At 32.3% G+C, this 23,256-nt stretch overlaps 3 protein-coding genes, 1 long non-coding RNA gene and 1 other non-coding gene across 9 annotated transcripts in view; 2 read left to right on the top strand and 3 right to left on the bottom strand.

The window, feature by feature from the left end:
• Window positions 1-9,607, top strand: part of LOC122502358 — a 152,157-nt gene extending 142,550 nt beyond the window's left edge. Inside the window, exons 3-5 of the mRNA XM_043612379.1 lie at window positions 6,849-7,383; window positions 7,466-8,156; window positions 8,748-9,607. Coding sequence (XP_043468314.1) covers window positions 6,849-7,383; window positions 7,466-8,156; window positions 8,748-8,847 — 1,326 coding nt within the window. The 3' untranslated portion in view covers window positions 8,848-9,607. The remainder of the gene's footprint in view (window positions 1-6,848; window positions 7,384-7,465; window positions 8,157-8,747) is intronic.
• A 148-nt stretch (window positions 9,608-9,755) lies between these two features.
• On the bottom strand, window positions 9,756-14,262 carry LOC122502362. The gene is made up of 3 exons (XR_006301631.1): window positions 13,654-14,262; window positions 13,194-13,365; window positions 9,756-12,240 (listed from the first exon to the last, which is right to left on the bottom strand). It is a non-coding gene; the product is annotated as an uncharacterized LOC122502362 (long non-coding RNA).
• Trnai-uau lies at window positions 13,591-13,682 on the bottom strand. Its single transcript is given in 2 exon segments — window positions 13,591-13,626; window positions 13,645-13,682. It is a non-coding gene; the product is annotated as a tRNA-Ile (tRNA).
• A 199-nt stretch (window positions 14,263-14,461) lies between the features above and the next one.
• On the top strand, window positions 14,462-21,123 carry LOC122502357 (TATA element modulatory factor). 2 transcript variants are annotated; one of them, XM_043612378.1, is made up of 11 exons: window positions 14,462-14,686; window positions 14,989-16,466; window positions 16,538-16,639; window positions 16,712-16,990; window positions 17,083-17,421; window positions 17,480-17,692; window positions 17,785-17,931; window positions 18,019-18,411; window positions 19,134-19,374; window positions 19,451-19,574; window positions 19,691-21,123. In XM_043612378.1, the coding sequence occupies exons 2-11, from the start codon at window positions 15,001-15,003 to the stop codon at window positions 19,975-19,977; spliced, it is 3,591 nt and encodes a 1,196-aa protein (XP_043468313.1). In that variant the 5' UTR covers window positions 14,462-14,686; window positions 14,989-15,000; the 3' UTR covers window positions 19,978-21,123. The 2 variants fall into 2 exon arrangements, with proteins under 2 accessions (XP_043468313.1, XP_043468312.1); XM_043612377.1 differs by having other exon boundaries at window positions 14,469-14,627.
• A 1,146-nt stretch (window positions 21,124-22,269) lies between these two features.
• LOC122502356 (serine/threonine-protein kinase SMG1) overlaps window positions 22,270-23,256 on the bottom strand; it is a 33,865-nt gene continuing 32,878 nt past the window's right edge. For all 4 annotated transcript variants that reach the window (XM_043612374.1, XM_043612373.1, XM_043612376.1 and 1 more), the window contains exon 16: window positions 22,270-23,199. In XM_043612374.1, the coding sequence (XP_043468309.1) occupies window positions 23,015-23,199 (185 nt within the window). In that variant the 3' untranslated portion in view covers window positions 22,270-23,014. The remainder of the gene's footprint in view (window positions 23,200-23,256) is intronic.

The raw sequence follows: 23,256 nt of genomic DNA on the forward strand, positions 1-23,256 counted from the left end.
TCGATCGCGAACGAACTCAACATCGTCCCTCGATTCGGACAAAAAACGTAAATGCGAGAAACAACCAGACCCATTCAAACCGCCTCTTGATCACCTTGTAGACACGACAATTAATACAATTTGCCCCCAACGCGTAACTTCACCTAACACAAGACAAAATTCCCCCTCTTCTAAAAAAGCGTTTGTTCCTGCGCCTTGGTGGGACAACAATTGCGACGAAGCAATAAAAAATAGAAAATTAGCTTTAAAAAATTATAAAAAATGCTCAAACTACCCTAATTTTCTTACTTATAAAAACTAAAAAGGCTGAAGCTGTAGCTAAGCGTACCCTTAGCGAAGCCAGACGCCAATCTTTTAAAAAATTTTGCGATTCCTTAGACAGACACACACCTTTAACAAAGGTTTGGTCTGTCATTAAATCTTTTAAAAATCGATACACACAACCCTCCTCTTCTTCATGCTCGGCAGACAAGGAAACTGTGGATAAACTACACTCACTTATTGACGAACTTTATCCACCTACTGTCTTCCATGACGACTTTCCCGTTGATTTTGACAAAAATTCATTTTTAGAAGCTCCTTTTACTATTTTCGAATTGTCAAAAGCTATCCAATCATGTAAAACTAAATCATCCCCGGGCCTTGATAAAATAGATTATAATATTATCCAACATTTTCCAGACATAGCTCTATCAACTCTTTTATCAATTATCAACAGAATAATCTCAAATGGCGTTTTCCCTTCTTCTTGGAATAATTACCTTATTTTCTTCCTTCCAAAATCCTCACCAGGTAAATTTTATCCAATTTCCCTAGCATCCTGCCTTTTCAAAATTTCTGAAAAATTAATATACAACAGACTTATCTGGCTTATCGAACGTAATAAGATCCTCAGTCCAAGTCAATTTGGTTTCAGAAAAGGTAAATCCTGCACGGATAATCTTTCTCTGATCTCCACTGAGATTTGGACGGGCTTAGCACAACGCGAATTCACGGGTGCACTTTTTCTAGACATAAAGGGGGCTTTTCCTAGTGTAGTTCCAAACATTTTAATGAAAGATCTTAAAGAAATTGGTATTCCTGAGTCAATAGCTCGTTTTATATATAATTCAATTAAATGCAAGAATATGTTTGTCAAGATCAACGGCGAAGTTATAGGCCAGAGAACCAGCACGGTTGGCCTCACACAAGGTAGCATACACCGAAAAAAATGCCTAGGACCCGTATACCAGGAATTGACTAAGTTTCCTAGTTACGAGAGGAGCCAACTATAGAATCCTGGTCAAAGTAATAAGATTCAAGCATAGTTAAAGTGACCAGGAAAATTAGTCGATGTAATCAGGAAAAAATAGTCAAATTGACTAGGAGAATAATATTAGATTTACACTGTGTATCATAATTATTTGAAATTCCTAATAAAATTCTTATTATCAAATAAAAGAGAAAAACTAATTAAAAGAAAAAAGAAAAAAATTAATTATTGTATTTAAACATATTTATATTTGACTTTGTATTTATATTCCTTGGAATTAATTTAAACTTATGAAATAAATATTTGACGCAGGGGGGACGCGAACATTTGAACCTAACGAATACGCACTTTGAAACCCGGAACGATAACCACTACACTAAACACGACTTGGTATTTTAATTTTTTAATAGACACTAGATTTTCGAGTCAAAATACAATATTTAATCAGATGATGTTTTATACATTTCGAGTACACAATTTTATACACTTGTCAAAAACTATTTATTTTTAATTATTTATGACATTCAAATGAAAATAAATTTAAATACACAAATTATTGCAAAGGTAAATTTTCAAACACACTGCGCGATTAAAATAGTAAAAATGTTGTCACCACGTGCGTAAAAATTTCGACGATTTATATTGAAACCTAACCAAAAAAGTCTGAAAGAATTGACTAATATAATTAAATAGTTTACTTTCTAAAACATGGACTATCTATATTTCCAGAGGTTCCGAGAAACCAGCAATTTTGATGTATGTAAGAACTCCATTTTATGTACAAAAAATAGACGCGAGTAATGATAAAAAATCGTTTTACGAAATCACGATAAATGACGCGACAGATATAGAGGTAAACACTGTCAGAACAGAAACAGACGCGTGCGCATTATGGAAATAGGCAAAATTACTAAAATCCTAGTCAATTTGACTAGGATTTGCAGGGTTGTTTTTGCCAGGCTTGAATTTGTTGAATCAACCTAGCGATACTAACCATAATGATTAGGAATCCTTATTACTTTTACTAGATTAAGATTAACTATAGAGTCATAGTTAATAATACCATCGAGATTTTTTTCGGTGTACTTAGTCCAATTAATTTACACCAGAAACCTCAACACCATTATTCCTGCAGACTGTGAACTGTACGAATTCGCGGATGACTTATCCGTCACTTGTCGCTCCCCTGACCTCAATCAAATTGTTACTTCTCTTCAAAATTGCTTAACATAATTTCCGAATTTTTGGCCGATAAGGGCCTGGAAGTTTGCCCATCTAAAACTAAATATATCATCTTTAGTAACAAAAAGATTAATTCAGAAGACCCTAATCTTTTTTTAACCTTAAACGAAATAGTTATTAAACCATCTCCCACAGTTGAATATCTTGGTGTATATTTTCATGAATCAGGTTCCTCCGATACTCATTTTAACTATCTATGTGACAAAGGAAGAAAGATTCTAAATGTATTAAAAGTTCTTAGAGGCACTTGGTGGGGAGCGGACCCACATCTGCTCCTCCGTATTTATGATTCATTACTTAGAAGTCCTATCGATTATGGTTCACAAGCTTCAAATTTTAAATCTCATAAAAATTTCTCCCGTTTAGAAAAAGTACGTAATCAAGCTCTGAGACTAGCCGTAGGCTATAGACAGAGCACTCCTATTAATGTAATGTTAGCTGAATGTTGTGAACCCCCTTTAAGATCAAGATTTAACTTCCTTGCTAAAAAATATCTGTACAGAGTCTTCTCAAATTCAACTCATCCATTAAGTAATAAACTTCCAGAGCTTTCTCGCGTTATTGGTACCCCCTTTTAATCGCATACGAGAAATCAAAAATTTACAGCCAACTAATTAGAAGTAAGGACCTTGACCCTTACTTTGAGTTCCTCTTTGAGGACCACTCATTCACTCCCCAGATCCCAGTAAAAAAAAACTAATTCAAATGAATTGAAATGAATTAACATTTTTGGTAGGCTCCAATTCGTATTTGTCACAAAGCGGGATTCACTCAAGCTCTTTGTATATTCAATTGAATTTAATTCAATATGTACCAATTTGTCCAAACGAATTCGCATTCGAAAGAAATGGCCAAGGAATGCATTGAATTCGTGCTAACGAATTGAAAAAAATTAAAGGCTTAAAATTTGTCCAGTGAATTGGTACGGATAGAAGGTTCGGAAGTTCAATACAGTTTCACGAATTCAGGAAAATTGCATCATGGCTCCAATTCGTATTTGTCACAAAGCGGGATTCACGAAAGCTCTTTGTGAATTCTTTTTAATTCATTTCAATTAGTTTTCGTTTACTGGGATTGTCCTTAACTGGGGTCACTCATTACAAAATTCATGTAATCCATCTATCGTATTTAAGGACTTAATTAACTTTAATTTCCCCAATCACACCCTTTTCTTCACTGATGGCTCCAAATCTGATATGGACCATTTGTCAGGTTGCGCCTTTGTCTGCCCTTCTCTAAATTTAATTTCCAAATTTAAAATTTCAGATCACTCGTCAATTTTTTCATTAGAAGCATTTGCAATTTTATTTTGCCTAGATTATATTATAATTAGTTCTCATCTCTCTATTACAGTTATTTTTTTTACTCTCTTAGTGTCCTTAACAATTTAGCTTCAAAAAATACATACAAAATAAAATCTTACATAATCTTTGCAATTAGAAATAGATTAAGAATTCTCAACAACCTGAATCGTCCAACAACTCATGTTTGGGTTCCAGGTCATTCAGGTATTGAAGGTAATGAAAAAGCGGACGTTGCGGCCAAAGACGCAACTGCCAACCCAGATTTAGTTAGCATAACTCTCCCTTTTTCTGACTTCTTTTGCCTCGCCAAAAAACAATTATTCGACAGTTGTAACTCTTTCTTTAAAGATGTAGGTAAAAACAAGGGTATTCATTATACCCAACTTTATTACAAACCGCGTAAAAAACCATGGTTTGCGAACTTTACAGCTCGCAGACTATGGATCGTTTCAATATGCCGCGCGAGAGCTAATCACTACAACCTGAACGCGAGTCTTGCTAGAAAGAATTACATCCAGTCGGGCGATTGCCCACATTGTCCTAATATAGAAGAAGATCTAGACCATATATTGTGGGCCTGTCCCAGATTCAATGCTCTTCGGGTGGACCTTATAAAATCTCTTTCGAGAGCTTTAAAATGTCCCCCTCCTTTTAGTTGCGTTCAATTTCTTACCAATCCCACTCCCAGGGTTGTTTCTCACATTTTTAGATTCTTAAAACGCGCGAAAATAAAAATCTAAATTAATTTAATTACTATTATTACTTATTTAATTATCTTTCATTTATTCTCTTTTTTAAATTTCGCTCTCTCCTCCACCGTGTCTCATTACGGGTGCGCGGTGGTTCAACCAGAGACCCATCTTGGATCCCCGGTTGCACCTCCGCGCGCCCGGATGGCGACACCAGGAAGGAAGAGTAAGGAGACCGAACTCTGTGTAGAAAGCGCTTTAAAAATCTCAGAGAAATATGCACGAAAAGTGCCAGGCTCACTGCGTTCTAATCGACCTCCAATTAAGTTGATCATGCGCATAAGCTGTGTTGTGTCTCTGTTTCTCGTAAAAATTGTGCGAGTGAGATGTAAGATCTAATGTTTACATTTAGCCGGTCTTAGTGAGATACATACATAATTATACTATACATTTCGTTTTAATAATTATTTATTTATTTTATTTAAAAAATGTCGTGTTGTCTGCCAGGATGTAAAGAAAGAAAAAGAGTCTAAAAACATTAGTCTCTTCTATTCTTCTACGGTATGTAAATATACTCTAGTTATAAACACAATTCTTCTTAACCATTTTCGCAAAATTTTTCCCTTTTCATAAATATATTATTAAATTTTATTATTTTGAAAATCTAAATAATATCACAATTGCAAATAAATAAATTTGCTTTTAAAATTAACACTTTTTAAACTATATAATATTTACCTTGACATAACCACACTTTTCATCTATGTCAACACTGAACTTTAGTTCAGTGCGCATGATCGACTTAATTGGTGATCAACTAGAACACAGTGAGTCTGGCACTTTTCGTGCATATTTCTCAGACATTTGTAGAAGCAGAGTTCGGTCTCCTTACTCTTCCTTCCTGGGCGACACCTTTATGCTGATTCCACACTTACCCAGCGCTCCGCTTTTCCGTGGTGCTTTACGTGAGATAGAAAAAGACAGAGACTATCTCTATCTTTTTCTGTCTCACGCGAAGCGCCACGGAAAAACGGAGCGACTGGGTAAGTGTGGAATCAGCATGAGTGGCCCAGAGGCGCTCACTGTTCACTGACTAGCATATGATTAAAAGTCACTAATTAAAAAAAGTTTTATTTTAGTTGAAAATTTTCTTTTTTACTTTACTACAGTCATTTGTAATCAGAAATGTATCAATATTAGTATTTACAAAGGACTATAGTAAAATAATAGCCGGTCATCACCTTATTTTACAATATATAGTCCTCTTGTAATGACTACGACTGTCTGTAGCACTGATTCCCTTAGACTGCTGCTAATGTGAATAGAATCCAAGATTTCCTTTTAATGTAGACTATTGTAATCAGTCACATAGACTTTGTGATCACTTATATTTAGATCGTATTAATTTCAAATAAATTTTTAATAAGTACATTCGACTTACAGAATAGTTAAAACGAAGCTACTTTAGGCATTACAAAAAGTGAACACATATCCGAACAGTACTGTTCGACTATTGTAATCATTAACAGAAAATTGTTCTCCGTGTAACTAAGAGAATTATAGAAACATATGGTTGCAAGGTGGGCCATTTTAACCTTGCAGCAAAATTACCCGCAAGATTGCTGCAAGGTTACGCGCTATCTGGAATCTTTAATTTAAACCCTATATTTTCGTAACCAGTTATCTCAAAAATTTTCATATAATAAGTTTCGTTAGTATTTAGCAATATTCGGAAAATTTATGCGCCATTTTTATTTTTTAATATCTGGTACTAATTTTATACTTAAGGATTTAAAAAAATTTGTAGTGTTTGGCTTTTGAGTATTTGCAATAAGCAACAAATTTATACAATCATGTTTCTGTAATTCTCTTAGTTTTTGACATTTTTTAAGGTTATTTTAAGAAATTGACACGATTCTGCAGTGACATGTTTGAGTTCAATCCTTTCTGAGAATTTTAAAATAATAATCATAGAAATCCATTGAAATTTGTGTTGTTGGTGAATTTTTGAATAAAATGAGGCGGAAACTCGCTGATCGCGGGGCCAACGAAAGTCACGCGTAATCCTTTTTGGTCGCCGATAGTTCAAGTTCATTCCAAGCAAGAGTATTATATAATCTAATTGCAGATTTAAAGAAAATGAAGCAACGAGGTTTAGATGATTTTTCCGACTGAGATTTGAAACGTGTCGCGTGTAAAAATTTATCATAAAATTTCAGTCGCGTGATGAACAGAGCAGCTTTATCATTTTCTCGAGATGGTTAATTTACGATTTTGTTTCGTTGTAATCGTGAATTTTGTCATTTACCCTGCTTAGTTTTTTGCCACATCGAACTCGACGAAGTAGCGCTCCTATTCCAGGCCCGGTACGAATTCATCTCGACACTGCAAGGAGGCGAGCCTTGGGGCGACGGGCCGTGCAGCAGGATATGGCGCAAAGTGCAGAGCGGGGACGTGGCGTCACCACACGACGTGCGGCTGTTCGGCCGCGGAGGGTCCACGAAACTCGACTGCCGCTACAGAATCGAGGCCGGTCCAGGGGAGCGGGTGCGGCTGACGATTCATAATGTGAGTCTAGGCGAGACGACGTCCTGCACGAGTGAACCCGACCCACACTCCGGACGTCCAAGATGTGTCCAAGACGCAGGCAGTCGGGAGACGCGGTTCACTCTCTACGAGGCGCCTTGGCGAGACGTCAAACTTCCTCGAGCTTGTCTTTGTGACAACACCTCGAACCTTCCCCTCGTCCATATTTCAGCGGGACGGGCTTTGGAAATAACCTTCTTCGTTGACCAGCAAGCGCCGTATGAAGATTTCCAATCGCTCTTCTTCTACGCCAGTTTTGAACTCATCCGAGCGCCTGAGTGTCCCAGGAAGCAAAGGGTTCGTGGAGAAGGTATTTTGAATTTTTGCCAAAAATTAGAAAATGACGAAATGGAAAGAATGGAATGACTTTATTAGTGACACGATTGTTTCAGGTGGTGAATTGAGGTTCGTCTCCCCTCCGCTCTCACGGCCAGACATTTACTGCGAGGGTCTTCCCTGGTTGGTGGAGGCGCGCGACAACAGGTCCCTGTTCGTTCTAACGTGGGGCTGGCTGCTGCCCCTGGAGCCGCCGTCAGTCCTCGAATCGAGCGACAGTTTCAAGTGTCCCACGACCAATCGAATACTGCTCTACTCGGGCTGGCCACCGAAGCTCCTCAAAGTCGTCTGCCCCGCTGAGCCAGGAGCGAAGGACTTCACCGTGCAAGTCTTCTCCGAGGAATGGTTGGGTCGCGCCGAGGGAAAGTGGCCCGGACCTCCGAGGCCGCCGGCTCTACTCGTCGAATTCATAGCTCGCGAATCGGGACAAGCTGCAGCTTCGTGGCTCGAGATCTCCAAAAGCCGATCGGCACTCAGGCGACAACTGCGTCTTCCTGAACGTGGCGTCGAAAACGACACGAGTCTCTTTGGCGACTGCATTCACAAGTGCCCTGAACTCGGGGCTTGCATTGCAGCGAGTTTGTGGTGTGATGGGAGGGTGCATTGTCCCTCGGGTCACGATGAAGCCAACTGTGGGAGTGGTGCTAGATTGTTGGGACTTTTACCTTCAGCGATGTGGATGGTGGTCGCTGGAGTCGCTGGAATTGCCTCTGCCTTTGCGTGCCTACTTGCTATCCTGATAAGCAGGTAACTGGAAAATCAAATTATTTATTTAAAAAATCATCCTTCTCTCGTGGCATTTAGAAATTAGGAACATGAGTTTCTCGAGAACAACTTGTGTTGCTCTTAAGAACTCGGGGAGGGTTTTATATAATACTTTGAAAGCTAGATTCAACGACAGCTTATATTCGAGGTATTATCCGATGCTTAAAAGCATTTATAATAAATTTTCTTTCTCTACACAAAAAACACTAGTTGTTTTTCTGTACAAGTACTAAAATATATATTTTACATTAGTTTAATAAAGATTGAAAAACTAGAATTCTTAGAGTTATTGCAGAATCGATATAAAAACACAGGCTTTTCTGCCAGTGAAACAATGAACAGAAAAATTGGTATGGTGCTTTAGCGTTTAAAGCCTGAGGGCGTCAGTGACCTTAATCCAGAACCTTAGCAAGATATCTCGAGGCCAAGTGTTTTATCACAACTAGAACGTATCGCGTCGAGATGCTGATATTCCAGCAAGAATCACAATTTCCATCAGGATATAGAAATTTATATTTTCAAAAAATTCTTCTTCTTCTTCTTTTTAATATTTATTTCGTTTTCTAATTTCAGATCAAAGACACGCGCAAAAAGACTTCATTATAAAGGGACGAAAAAGTGCAAGCCTAGAAGAGCGCCGACGGAAGAAACTTTATTGGGTGGAGCATCCTGACAGCAACATCCCGGTTACGTGGAATATATTCACGTCGACCGGGAGACAACCGTCTAGCGAAACTATTCTGTGCTTCACCGTCCACTGAATTTCTCAAAACCATTTTCAGATGACAGGATCAAGATGATAGTAATCTTTTTCTAGTGCATTGGACTCTCACCAAACAAATTCTCTCTTCAGTGTAGATAAATCAACCATGAGTGCTTGCAAAAAAAATTCTAATTGCATCTTTAACACAAAAAGAATAACAGGGTCGTCAGAAAAAGTTTTCTTTATCGACAAATAATTTATCCTTTGCAAGTAGAAGACATTTTTAGCCAAGATTTTAAAGGAACTCTTCAAAAGGTCAGTCCTTTCCATTCAAGAACTTTCTCTCTCCATATTAACAAAATAGGATTTTCTGAAAAAAATGTAAAAGTTATTCAAAAGATGAATAAATTCATGAAAATTGGCTTAAAATACGATTTTTAAAAACTAAAAATCCGATGCGCTCTCAAGAAAGGTGTATAAAAAGCAAAAAATTGTAGGTTATTAAAGATGTGCAAAAAGCTCGAATAGCATGGTCGAGCTCGAGCCGGGCTCGAGTTTTAGTTACTCAAAAACATTTGAGTGCTCGAAAAATTCAAGTGCTCAAAATTATTTTAGGTTTAATACTGCACGTGTCGGATGGAATTTGGTTCAAGTTCGGATTGATTCTGCTCAGCTCTGCTAGAAAAACGAAAAGCTTGAAATACTCGATCGAGCTTTTTGCACAACTCTATAGATGTTTATAATTTTTGGAGTAAAAGTAAAATAAAATATTCAATAAATGCTTCTTATGTACTTTTCTTGGGAGTGCGTCACAAATATATTCTAACTAATCTTAATTTCAAAAAGTTCTTGAATTTTGAGGAAACATTGAGTCGAAACGATTTCCTCATTACAAAAAAATTATATTTCCAAATATTCACCTATTTTCTGCAAATAGAAATTATTTAATTTAACTTAATTAAAAAACATGATCGTAGGTGCTGTAGCGTTGGAAAGTATAAGCAAAGACAGAAAATATAGAATATTATATCGCGCAAAGATTATCTGACCTTATCTCGATTCAATGAATATTCTCACTATATAGTAACGAAAGTAAAGAATTCAATAAACAAAAATAGGAAAACATTCAAGAAAATCGAGAGTTGTTATTGTATGTATTAAAAAAGAAAACGGAGAATTGAAATTGACGAGTTTGTCAGATTGTATAGTATTTAACAATTGTTTAAGGCTATTTTTTCAATTGTATTTAAATCTCCAGGCCGTGAAAAAAAATATAGTCCCTTTGAAACTTAAAGAGAAGACTCCGAAAATCGCGAGTGATATGTCTATTTTGATATAGAAATACCACAAAAAAAAACAGATTTTTTGCGACACCAGTCTTGGCTGTGACACAAATGAAAAATTAATTCCAAAGTTGTCCGATTCTCCTCTTCTCTTTGAATTTCCCCCCTCTTACGAGAAGCTCAAAATAATAAAAAAAAAGTCAGATTATTCCATGAAAATATGGCAATTAAAAAAAGAAGTAAATATTTTTCTTCTTATTCAAATATAAGAGAGGAATTTTATTCTTTCCTTACATATAGAAGACATTATTTCTATCATTTTCGTCTTCCTTTTCGACGGTGATGCACACAGAATATTTCTTCATTAACAAATACCTATTTGCACATTCTGAAACATAAATCCTTTTTTTACACTTATACATATTAAACAGATAAAAGAAGAGAAATAAAACCCAAAGGTTTATTGCCTTACATACTAACACCACATATTAACACACAATATGTATATTGTTACACGAGTGTGCCAATTACTGCCGTTTTTATAAAGTCTTCAATTTTTCAAAGGAAACTTTTCGTACATTGTTAAATCACTCTCAACTTTCAAGGGAATCTCATATTTATTTTTAAAAAAGCAAATAGATTTTTCGATTAAGTTTTTCAACAATCAGAAATTTAGAATTTACAAAACACTTGTTTTAAGTGATAGCTGTAATAAGATTCCTATTTAATTTCATCAAATATAGTTTCAATGTGTAACTCTCCATTTGTTTCTTTTAATAACAAAAAGGAATAATCCTTTTAGCGAATAAATAAAATTTATACTTGCACATCATTAAACTAGTTCATGGTGCAAATATTAACGGAGAGGTATAAAAGTTATTATAAGAGAAATAAACGTGTTATAATTACAAAGAAAATTTGCAAAAAAAAAAAAGAAAAGAAAAGGTGTGAAAGTGACGAAGATAATTTTTATTTTGTAAGAATTACACATTGTACGTGAGTGCCGTACTCATAAAATCAAACTCCAAAAAAAACTTGTTGTGATGAGATATGTAAGATTAGAATATTCACTGTTTAAAGTCAGAGTTGGAAAATATTTAAAAAAATAACACATAGATAATTCATAAATAAAATAAAAAAAGAATGAGCTGGTGCTCAAATCACCAAGAAAACTTTCTTATTAAATTTTAGAAATATTACGAAATTATCTCAATATCTTCTCTTAAGCATATAACCAATGTTTATATTTCATTTATATTACTTGTTATTAAAAATTACTAAACTATATGCATAAATCATTTATTTCGAGTTAAGCCATTGATTAAATTTTTAAATAAGAGAAATTGAATTACTTTTTAAAGTTCAAAATAAATGACTATTTGTTAGGTATAGTATTTTGAGTTTGAGAACTTGTATAAATGAAAAGTAAATTAACTTATTTTAATAAATTTGAAAATCATAATTCTTTTATAATTGTATAAAGGTAAAAAATTAAAGTGCAATGTTGAAAGTTAATTGCAACATATGTTGAATCAATTACAATAAATTATGATTTTTATTCTAGAAAATAGGAAATTATTTCCTTATAAGAATGTTTAAGACATTATTGAATTAAAAACAATTAAAAACAGAAAGAAATAAAATGTGTTATTTCTTTTGAAATAAATATAAAAATAAAAATATATAAGATGGGAATGAAGAGAAAAGTCTCATTTTTGACAGAAAAAGAAATTAAAAATAATAACCTTCTTCGAATTCATGAATCATTTGTATCAATACTTGTAGCAAGAACAAAAAGAAAAGATCAAATCAAACGCTTCATTGTCATAATTTTTGTTAAATGATAGTCATTTTGCACTGAAAGCATTTTATTTTCATTTAGCGTTGCACGAATATTAAATTAAAACCTTACCTCCGATCATCCTTAATAAAATACAAATTGTTATTCATAAGATTTACTGTGACATTGTATTCCTTATGTATACACCCAAACCAAATAAAATTAACACCTCTTGTAGAAAATGCACGTGTTTCATTGTCCTTTTTGACACTTTACATATTTCTATTCGAAGCAACTAATCTGAAAAAAATTTTTATTAAATTAAGAAATTAAATTCAAAATGATTAAATAATAAGAATGAATTCATTGTTGAACCTCCCGATGAAGTTATAATCAATCACAGAAATGTGAAATGTCAGAAACATTATCTGATGAGTTTAATCTACAATTTATTAAAATATTATTATTATAAAAATAGAACAAAGAAATTAACATGAATCTGTTTCTGCGTTGTAGCGACAGCAAACTCGTCCCACAAAAAATCTTTCATCTCCTACAACAGCACTTATTGACCCAGATGTTCATTTGTGGATAACGAGAGAGCTTCGCAACCCTTTTGCATTAAACTAAAGTAGATCGAATAAAACTTAATGTTAAAATAAAGAAAAAATAATCACATAGATTGAAATAGTCAACTCTATTGAATTTTAATAACTTGACGATGCGATTAGATGCAATATTATAATGAGTTTTTTTGATTTTAGAATTCATTAATTTTAGCATATTAGAAATAATTTCGACAATTTTAATAAATGATTCATTTCATTTTATCTATTTATTGGACTAAATAATAATTTAGTAAATTAAATTACAAACAAATTTCGAATCAAATTTATAAATTTTGCATTTGTTTCTCATTTTGAGAGTAAGTTGAGCAGTAAGTTAGCAGTAAACTTTTAAAAATGTAAATTGCAAGTTAAATAAGTTTAAGTAGATTATTACTAGTTTTTATAAAATAAATGAAAGACGAATACTTAGTGTTATATAGGGTATTAACTTGCAATACTAATCGATTAATTGGAAAGTGATTATGAAATGCAGTTCGCTTTTAAACTTTACAAAAAGAGTTATTTTCATGTAAGTACATAAATAGTTGTTTTTAATAATTTTGCACCACTGTACTGACTATACATAGTGTATTACATAAATATAATTTTCTAAAAATATGAATATATAACATTTGAATATTGTACCTTCCCGGGTTAAAGAATTAATTTGAGTTTCGTATTTTTTAAAGCTTCTAGCGTAATTTCTTGAAAATTCAATGGCTTAATTTTATCATTATTCAGAAGTGAAGTGCCAAATTAGAGGGTATTTCACTAACTCTCAAGCCGTTCTACAATACTAGAATTCAATCGACTCGCCCTGAAACATAAATAAATTGATAAAAACAAATTTAATACATTAAAAAACAATATTTACTTTATATAAAAAAAACGAAAAAATGATTTTTCTAGGGGGACTCCCAATGTTTTTGTTTTTTGAGAAAACAGTAGAAACAATTTTAAAGCAAAGAAAAAAGTGGAAAAAGTCGATTAATAAAAAATAAAAAAATGATATATAAATTAACAAAGTGAGGTATAAAAAAAATGCTCCAGGTGAGGCTCGAACTCACAACCCCGGCATTGCTCACGTAAACTGTCTTATAAGTACCGTGCGCTAACCAATTGCGCCACTGGAGCAGATGTGAATAAGGCCATTAATAGTGAACTTAAACTTGTACGCCTATATATATATAACAAAATAGTTAACAATCACTTAATAAACAAAAGTCAAACCAATTTAATCATATAATGGTACTACATTTAATAAATGATCCCACTTTTCCTAAATTTTCAGTCATTTTCAGTACACTTCAACTTTCCAAAATGTCACATTTTCCCCTGTAACACTGCTTCATAATTCAATATTCAATTAATTTATAAGTATCATAAGCAACAGTATTCAGCAAAATTCAAATTCCTTTTCTTAAATGAAAATTCCATACATATTTCATATACCAAATCATAATGATATTTCATTATGATTGTTGACAGCAAGACAAACGTCAAAGATAACCCTAATTTCCTTAAATTCAGAAAAAACTATTTGATTATGTTTATTTTTCAATATAAACATAAATAATATTAATAGAACTAATTAATTACAAATTAATGTTGATAATTTGGAGAACTTTATTTTATGTGCGTTTATTTTGATTTAACGCAATGACGCCGGTTTGTGGCGAGAAATGTCTCTTAAACAATTTTGAAGGATAAATAATGTTTCACACACTTTTTTGTTGCAATAATTAGTTATCTTTTATATTATTGTCGAGGCAGGAAGTGCAATCATTTAAATAGTTTAATGTATTTCCCACTTTTTTCCTTTTTTGAAAGACGCACAAACGGAAAACACGTCGTAACCGTGCAACGTCAACATGTCGACTGATCACGGCTGATAAACGAGAACGAGTCGAGTCGAGTCGACTTTTTGTCGGCTGCTATTGTTACGAATATAAACAAGCATTTTCTTCAAAAATATAGTTGATATTTTTCAGTTTAAGTGCAGAACAACTAGGTTTATATGCTAAAATGTATAGCAGAGAGTTGTAAATTACTTTTAAACAACATAATTTGCTAAAAAAGGTATAACCCCACCCTTACATATCAGAACTCATAACAGTGAAAAGTGTCAAATTTTCCAAGTAAGATTTACTTCCAACGTGTTTTAGAGGCACATTACAATTTTTCTATTTATCTGTCGATTATTTTCTATTTTGCTTCCTTCTATACAATAGCTTAGCTATTTAATGGGTTAATAATAGCATTCAAAATATTGCAACATAACCTCACTTTCTGCTTTTACAAATTTCAAATAATTCCTTTTTTTAAGTTATTTTAATCACATGTAAGAGCATTAAAATACAAATTGCACGTCTATATATTTTAACTGCTTTAAAGAAAATTCAATAAATAAGAAAGTGAAAATGGTTTTAATTATTTTCAGATATGAGGCATAATGAGTTGGTTCGATGCCTCGGGTTTCGCCAACCTGGCAAAGTCTGCACTTAAAGAAGCTCAAAAAACAATAGACAAAGCCCTGGACATTAAAGATGAGGAGCAAAAAGCGTCACAAACTCCTCCGCCTGAAATGACAGACTTTTTTGAGACCTGGGGATTGAAAAGTGAGGAGCAAACTGAGCAAACTGAACAAAGTTCGGAGCAACAAAAGCAGCAGAGCAGTATGTGGGGAAGCTTCACTGGATCATTCTTTGAAAATTCGAGAATTGATAATCTAGCTTTAACAAAGCCAATAAAACAGTCGAAATCTCTTCAAGAATCATTTGATTGTCTAACATCATCAACTTCAGTCTCTAATAGTCTAGCTGAAGAGTCTTTTAGCGAATCACGGTTACCAACAAAATTAAATCCAACATCCGCAAATGAAGAAATTCAAGCAACAAACAATAAGAAGGATCTTGAGAAACCTTCACCTTCCCCAAGTGATCCCAATTCTGACGGTGAGAAGAAAAATACCGATATTAAGAAATCCGATGTGAATCACGCTTTAAAGAGAATATCAATTATTTCCTGCGAAAGTGATAAGAAGAGTTCTGACAGTGTTGAAATTCTTGGGTCACAGCCGAATACGGATTGCACGACAACTCCTGAATCTGAATTAAATTCTGTGAGTCAATCTTTAAGTCTGTCATTGCCAGACCCAAGGGTGACTTCTGAATCGGTTGAAATTTTACCCGACAGTTTAGTAACGTCTCCGAGCTCAGTAGAAGTTTTAGGCGACAGTAGTCCATTTTTGTCACCAGCAGAACAGAGACAATTCAAGTCGTCATCTAGTGCAATTGACAGTTTACAAGATGGTTCAGACATTTCACCCTACGAATCACCAATGGAGGAAGCGAAAACATCAATTTTTCAATGTAAAATCGATTCTTCAGTGCAAAAGGTTCAACCTGCTCCCGACGTCGACGAGTCCGACGAAGTGAGTCTCGCCGAAGATTCCTATACCTCCGCCTCTGAAACAACAGTCATGACCATTCTCAACATTAGTTTGGATTCATTAAAGGAGAAACATAATTTACATCTACCGCTGGAGCCGATAACCACTCAACCAATAAGAAAACAAGAATATCTCGAGTCGGTGAAAAGTTCAACGATCGAACCGTCAGAACCAGAAGTTTATGAGGAAACAATTCAGGGTTCAAAAACAGAAAGTGCCGAAGTGCCGGATCAATATCTGATGTTGACTGATTCAAGTTGCGAAGGTACTTTAATTGAGAGCAGCTCGGAGGATAATGCCACATTAATCGGAAATGCGGAGACAAAAGTTGCCGAAGCGCCATTGACATCCAGTTCGTATGTTAAATCCATGTTGGCCGACGCGATGTACGAAAAGAGTGACACTAGTGACACTGAAAGACATTGTGTCGATGTACCCAGGGAAAATTCGCCAATTTCTTCTGAAAGGTAATAAATACTTTATATAAAATTCACTCAAAGAAAACTAATAAAATTAATAAAAGCTATTGCAATTTCAGTCGTTCAGACTTGGTGAAAATCGGCTCGGACCAAACTAGCGGACACACATCCGGTGATGAGTTGGAAACTACAACTTCCAGCGACATTGAAATAATATCCAGGTAGTTTAAGAAGCAAAAAAGTTACTTAATAATTTGATTTTCACCTTTTTCGACTTTTTCTTGTTCATATAGTCCAAATGGCGATTCGAGTTCCACTCAATCACGACAAAGTCCAGCTAAACTGCATCTGAACAAGAGTAGTGATTTATTAACGAAGGCTTTAAAAACAAGGGGCCATTCGCGGGAACTCAGTGAAATAAGCATTTGTTCTGATGAAACAAATTTAGAAATAGAAAAATTATTAAAACGCATTCAGGAAATGACAGAAATTCTAGAAGCTCGTGAATCAAAACTTATTGACGTCAGTAGAATGAATATGGAATTACACGATCAAAATAATAGTCTCAAAAAGTTTGTATTTTTTAACATTTTAATAAACTTCTTTACTAATAATAATAATAAACAGATTACCAAATATTTGACTTTGATTTATCATTCATTAGACAATTAGACAACGTTGAAAAACACGTGGAACAAAATCAAGATTTATCGCAATTAACGGACGAATATACACAGCGACTTTCGGCATTAGAGAGAAAATTTCAACAGGCAATTCGAGATCGTGATTTACTTAGAAAACATCTGGAGCAATTGAAACAAGAGACAGCAACTCGATTGTCGTCTATGGAAATGTCGACGATCAACGCCGAGAAAGATGAAGTCATCAAGGAATTACGTGAAGAGGGAGAAAAACTCAGTAAACAACAATTGCAGCACAGCAATATTATTAAAAAATTACGTGCTAAAGAAAAGGAGAACGAGTCAACTTTAAAGAATCAAAAGTAAGTAAGTTTATCAGAAAATAATTTATGTCATTTGCTAAAATTGAACAAATTTTAGGGAACAACTCGAAGAACAGGGTTTGGAATTAGACAGACTGAAGCGGTCGCTTCACGCGAAAGAGGAAGTCGAAAGAAGCCAAATTGAAGCTGTACATTCATTAACAGCGAAAAACAAAAAACAGGAAAAGGAGGTTTTGAGTTTGCAGGAAAAATTAGATCACTCATTGAATAAAATGGATGTTTATAAAAAAAGTCTCGATGCTGCGAAAACGTGAGTTTTTTCAATACTTTAACGATATTATGATTAACGATTAACTTTCTCACTCCGAATTTAAAGTATAATGAATTTCTTTTTTGTCCCAGGGAGCTTTTGGATACAAAGCAAAAACTAACATCTTCAGAAGATGAATTAAAACAGGCCATGGACACTGCTGGTGATTCTTGCCAACTCTCAGCCCAAGTTGAAGATTTAAGAGTAAAACTGCGCCAAACGGAAGAAGTGTACATTAAGTAAATTTCTAAAATAATTTTTAAGAATCTAATATATTTATTGTTATTAGTCCAATATTCTAAAGACTTAATTGAATTTTTGTTTAGAAAGGAGGAAAATTTAAAGCAAGAAAACTTGGAATTATTAAGGCGTTTGGAGATGTCAGAAACTAGAAGTGAAGAGATTTCGGAATCAGTTTCTTCAGCTACCAAACCATTATTAAGGCAATTGGAACAATTACAGGCGAATCTTTTACAAAAAACGAATACTTTCATGAAACAGGAGAAAATTATGTCGGAAAAAATAATTGAATTACAGACTAAATTGGAGAATTTGACTGAAACTGATCAATCATTAAAAGAAGATAATTTAACATTGAAATCACGGGTTTCTTCTCTAGAAACAAAATTACATTCCAAGGAACAAGATCGCTTGAAATTTCAAGACTTAACGAATGAATTGAAGACAAAAAATGAAAATATCGTTGAAGAAAATATTAAGTATGTACATTTATAAATATAGATAAAGATGTTATCACTTGATCGTCATTAATAATGAAAACATCAAGTTAGCGATCACTCTGAATCAGGTTAAATGTATTCTTTTCTTATTCAACCTGACTCGGAGTGAACGCTAACTAAACTTGATGCTTTTATTATTTTATTATTATTTAGAATAATCAGGGAATTTTGGGAATTCCGCATTCCAAGGCTATGTTTAGTTGGTTTACAAAAAAGTGTAGGATTAGAAGAAAAATAGAAAAGAAAGTTTATTATTTTTTATTTTAATTGTTTCTACTTAAAAACAATAACAGAAAACAAAGAAAAATTTTAAAAATAAAATTGCAGGACGTAAAACCTACTTTCATTGTCAACTTTTCGCTTTCTGAGAAGGGGCTTCTCTTACTAATACTAAAAGTTATAAAATTGAAAACATTTTAAGTAAATATTCAAAAATTAGTTAACTTAAAAACCGCAAATTTAATACTTTCCGCTTTAACCCTAGAACTGAAGTACCCCAAAATTGTTTTGTTGATAGAATGTTCATATTCAACGCAAAATAATTTGCGATTAATGTCGTAGTGACATTTTCTCTGGGCTACTTTTGTACTGTACTATCTATAAGGTTTAAAATTTGAAAAGAATTATTACTACGTATTGTGATTATTATTTTGAAATATTTACCAAATTTATTATTCAATTGAAATATTTCCACTTTTTAGACATCAAGAAACAATAAGAATGATGGAGCAGACACATTTGAATCAAGTGAAAGAATTAAAGCGAGAAATTAATTCATTGGAAAATAAATTGTCAATGGAAAAAGCAGCAACTGATGCGGAGAAAAGAAAAAGTCACACAATTATTGAGCAACAACAAAGTGTCGAAGAGGAATATAGACTGAGTCCAACGTTGAGTATTGAAAGGGATTCAATGAGCAGTGTCAATAGTATTTGGCCAGTGGTAAGTTATTTTAATTTATATATGTTTAATTTATTTTCAATTTACTTGGTAAACAATTTTCTTTTCCTTTTTTCAGTTTAATGATCCAATGTTTGACAGTAGTTCAGGGAGATTTCCAAATGTTTACGAAAGTCTTCGAGCAGGCTCGAGCAGTACGTCAGTTTTTGAAAATTTGCAATCGCAATTGAAGCAACGAGATGGTTTGTACATGTTTAAGATAAGATATGTATTAGGCAGACCTAATATATTCAATTAAAATTATCTTTAATCGCTTAAAAATGCAAACAGTAAATTATTCTTCTTTTTTCTTTCACAGGTGAGATACAACAATTGCAGTGGGAACTATCGCGAAGAAATGCAGAGAGAGATACATTAAATATAGAGTTGTCTTCATTATCATTAAAAGTAGAGGAATTAAATTCAAAATTCATTCAAGTTGAGGCATTAAATGAAAATTTAAATGATGTACAAACCAAATATGACGCTCTTTTACAAATGTTCGGTGAAAAAATGGAGGAAAATGAAGAACTTCGATTGGATTTAGAAGACGTCAAAGAAATGTACAAAACACAAATTGATCAACTTCTCAAAAGAGATATCTAAAATAAGAAAGGTAACAATTTTATCTCTTGACTGAAATTCTCCTTATATCAATTATTAGAAGTGACTAAAAATCAAAACAATTTTTTCAAATTATATTTTTCATTTCAAGATTTCTGAGACGTTTAATTCATTGTAATTGTTTTCAATTATAATTCATAAATAATATATCTGATTAAATTAAACATAATAACATTTTTAATATTAATTTAACGTTTTTAATTAATAGGTAATAATGCTTTCAATTAATATTTAACAATCAAGTTTTCTTTAAAAATCTCAAATTTATTTTAAAAAATAGACAAGTTCTTTAAATTTATTACGTTCCGGAAATCTCAAAATCCGTCAGTCTCTTAAAGAAAACTAGATAATTTTGTAAATAGTAAATATTCAGCATATATCTTCTTGGGTGCGTGTAATATTTAAAAAAAAAGTATTAATATGTAGTTAAAAAATGTATGTAAAAATTTATACTGTTTGCATATATTCAAATTTGTAGATATGCTTTTATAAGTGCAGTTACTCTTTATCAATATTCTAAGTAAAAATTACAGTAACATAAATTTTTATTGAGAAGATGAATATTTAAACTAGCTGTAATTATATTTAAAAGAAAATTATCTACAAACTCATATTCCAAAATAGAAGTAAGTCTTTTAAATATTTGGAATTTATTGTTAATTTCTAACTTGAATTTTTACAATTATTTTTCGTCTTTGCTTTTAAAATTTTATTTTAGAAGAAAAGGTCCATGAATTATATAATAAAATGTTTTGTATAGAATATTAATCAAAGTTATTGTATATATTAAATTTTTTAATTTTCATGTAAATTAGAAAGAAATAATATTTAAATTTTAAATTTTTACAAGTATATTTACTTAAAAATTATTGGTTCCTAATTCGTCAAACGATGTAGTTAATAATTATTGTAATTTTAAGAAAATTGTTGTTTATTTCAAGACTGTAAAAAAATAACGAAAAAGTGGAAAAAAATACTTGAGAGAAACTAAAAGAATGAATTTTATTAATAAAGAAAAAATGGTTTATAAACTTTATAACGATGTAAGGGAATATCTTGTGATAATGATTGTACTATAAATGGAAAAAAAACTTTGGAAATATGGTTAATAAATTTATTTCGAATCAATCAATATAATTTTTTTTAAATTGTTGCCTCCATTGAAATAATAAGTTTTATCGAAGTACAGTTATTATTAAATTTTGTAAATATTTAACTTGCGAATGATATAAAATTATAATATTTTCCAATGGAAATCTATTGCTTTTTTGGGTTATAAAATTTTTGTTAATAAAAAAACATGTTATCAGTGGAATTTTTTAATTAACAAAATAAAATTTGCGATTAATAACAATAAAAATATTTACCAACTTTTTACGTTATCGAATTGTTGCTGAATAGGAAATTAATTTATTATTTTTTTATTTAATAATATTAGTTAATTTTTCCAACCCCTTATTTGTATAGATATATTAATTAAAAAATGAATTTTCCACTATTTTAATCATGTTAAATGAATTTTGTCATTTTTACTTTTCTGTATATGGACAAAAATCAAAAAAATTTTGTTTTTTATTATTTCAACAAGTTTTCTCTTTTTAGGCAAACAATATTTCTCTGAATAAAAAATATATTTAAATAGATTACTACATCTATTGTAGACTGTATCGAGCTGTTCAAGTTAAAATTTCCACTCTTTGATTATAGGACTGAAAAAACTTCTGAACAGCCTGTCTAAACCTATAGTTATTTTAGTAATGTTAAAGTAATCGAAAAGAAGAACCGATTGAGCGAATTTAGAAACGCCAGGAAAAAATATATTTAATAACATTAATTAGAGTACACTCAAAAATAAAAATTTGATAAATTTACTTCATGACTAATTTCTAAAATTATTTAATAACATTTTAACTGCTTTGTAAATTAAATAAGCAGTTTTACAAGAAATTATTATAATATTTTTTTGATAAAGCTGATTTTTTGCTGATTTGTAGGTGATTAAAAGAATTTTATTATTTATTTAAAATAAAAAAGGATTTGATTTAAAATTATTAAAAAATTATTTTTTATGAATTTTTTTTATTGAACAAATGTGTTTTTTTAGTTATTTTTTTAAAGATAATTTTCATCGCCGATTTTTTTAACTAAGAAGAAAAATTATCATTTAGAAATTTTATTCTTAAAAAATATTTCAGCCAAATTAGAAAAGTAAAGAAAAAAAAATTTCTATTCCAAACAAATCAGCAAGTTTACGTTCATCATGAATTTAAAAAGAAAATTAATAATAAAAAAAATAGTATCCACCCAGATGTATCGATACAACTAGCAGAAATATGCTGTGTTTACGAAACCAGTTTCGTCGAATAATCATCGCCATTCCCATCGCATTATCGCTAATATTCCGTAATATTGTACTGCTTGTGAAAACAATGAAAACAATGAACATTACAATTAGTTTCCTCTCATTAGAAATATTTCTAATTTAAACAAACGTCTATTTCTTAAAAATTTAAGATTTTTAAAATGTCAATAAAGATTGAATTGAAAATTTCATTATTATTAAACAATTTAATATTGTATATGGAAATGCATAATTTTTGTTTTGTTGCGATATATTTTGGCGATGTCAACTACTTACTGTTCCTTAGATCAAAAACATGATTCTTGGAACTACCCAAGCTCTCAGCGCACGCTTCAACCGTTTTTTTGAGATATAATCATTAGAATTGTTACCTCGGAGCGGTTTATAATTTAGCTCGTGAGATGTTCCATCTTAGGAGCACGGGAATAAACCTTGGTTTCATTTTTTTCTTTTTTTTTTTTGCTTTGTTTTATTTTGAACCCGTATTTTATAGAAGCTCTTCTTCCCAGGTGTTAATAGGCTTTTGTTTTTGTTCATCACCCTGATCGTACAGTTGTTTTGCCTTTCAACGAAGAGCAGTTATTGGCACAAGATTGAGTACCATGTGGAATAAGAGTTGAGCCCAACAGCGCGATGAACGCCGTTTTCCATTCTCTCTCAGACCCATGGAGTCCAACCTTCGTACAGAAGGGCCAGGTTCTCTGAGCTTTGAGCCTCGCGGATCACGTACTCAACCTGTTCAGGTGTTGTATACTTTCTCGATGAATTCGGGTCACGTCCTTCCAACTTCATTCTCACGCGACGCCAAACGTTCAAGGCATACGCATTCCTCTCTTGCACAGCTGTAAATTTTAAGAAAACATTAAATAAAATCAATAAAAAAAGGTTATATTAATTAA

This window comes from Leptopilina heterotoma, unplaced genomic scaffold (assembly GCF_015476425.1).
Source record: "Leptopilina heterotoma isolate Lh14 unplaced genomic scaffold, ASM1547642v1 Lhet_228, whole genome shotgun sequence".
Taxonomy (NCBI): domain Eukaryota; kingdom Metazoa; phylum Arthropoda; class Insecta; order Hymenoptera; family Figitidae; genus Leptopilina; species Leptopilina heterotoma.

What these genes read in the sequence shown, in the direction of transcription:
- LOC122502357 (XM_043612378.1), top strand. Translation starts at nt 15,001, where the DNA reads ATGAGTTGGTTCGATGCCTCGGGTTTCGCCAACCTGGCAAAGTCTGCA. An exon ending in CAAAATAATAGTCTCAAAAA is followed by an intron (nt 16,991 to 17,082) that starts GTTTGTATTTTT and finishes ATCATTCATTAG; the next exon opens with ACAATTAGACAACGTTGAAA. An exon ending in GCAATTGAAGCAACGAGATG is followed by an intron (nt 19,575 to 19,690) that starts GTTTGTACATGT and finishes TTTCTTTCACAG; the next exon opens with GTGAGATACAACAATTGCAG.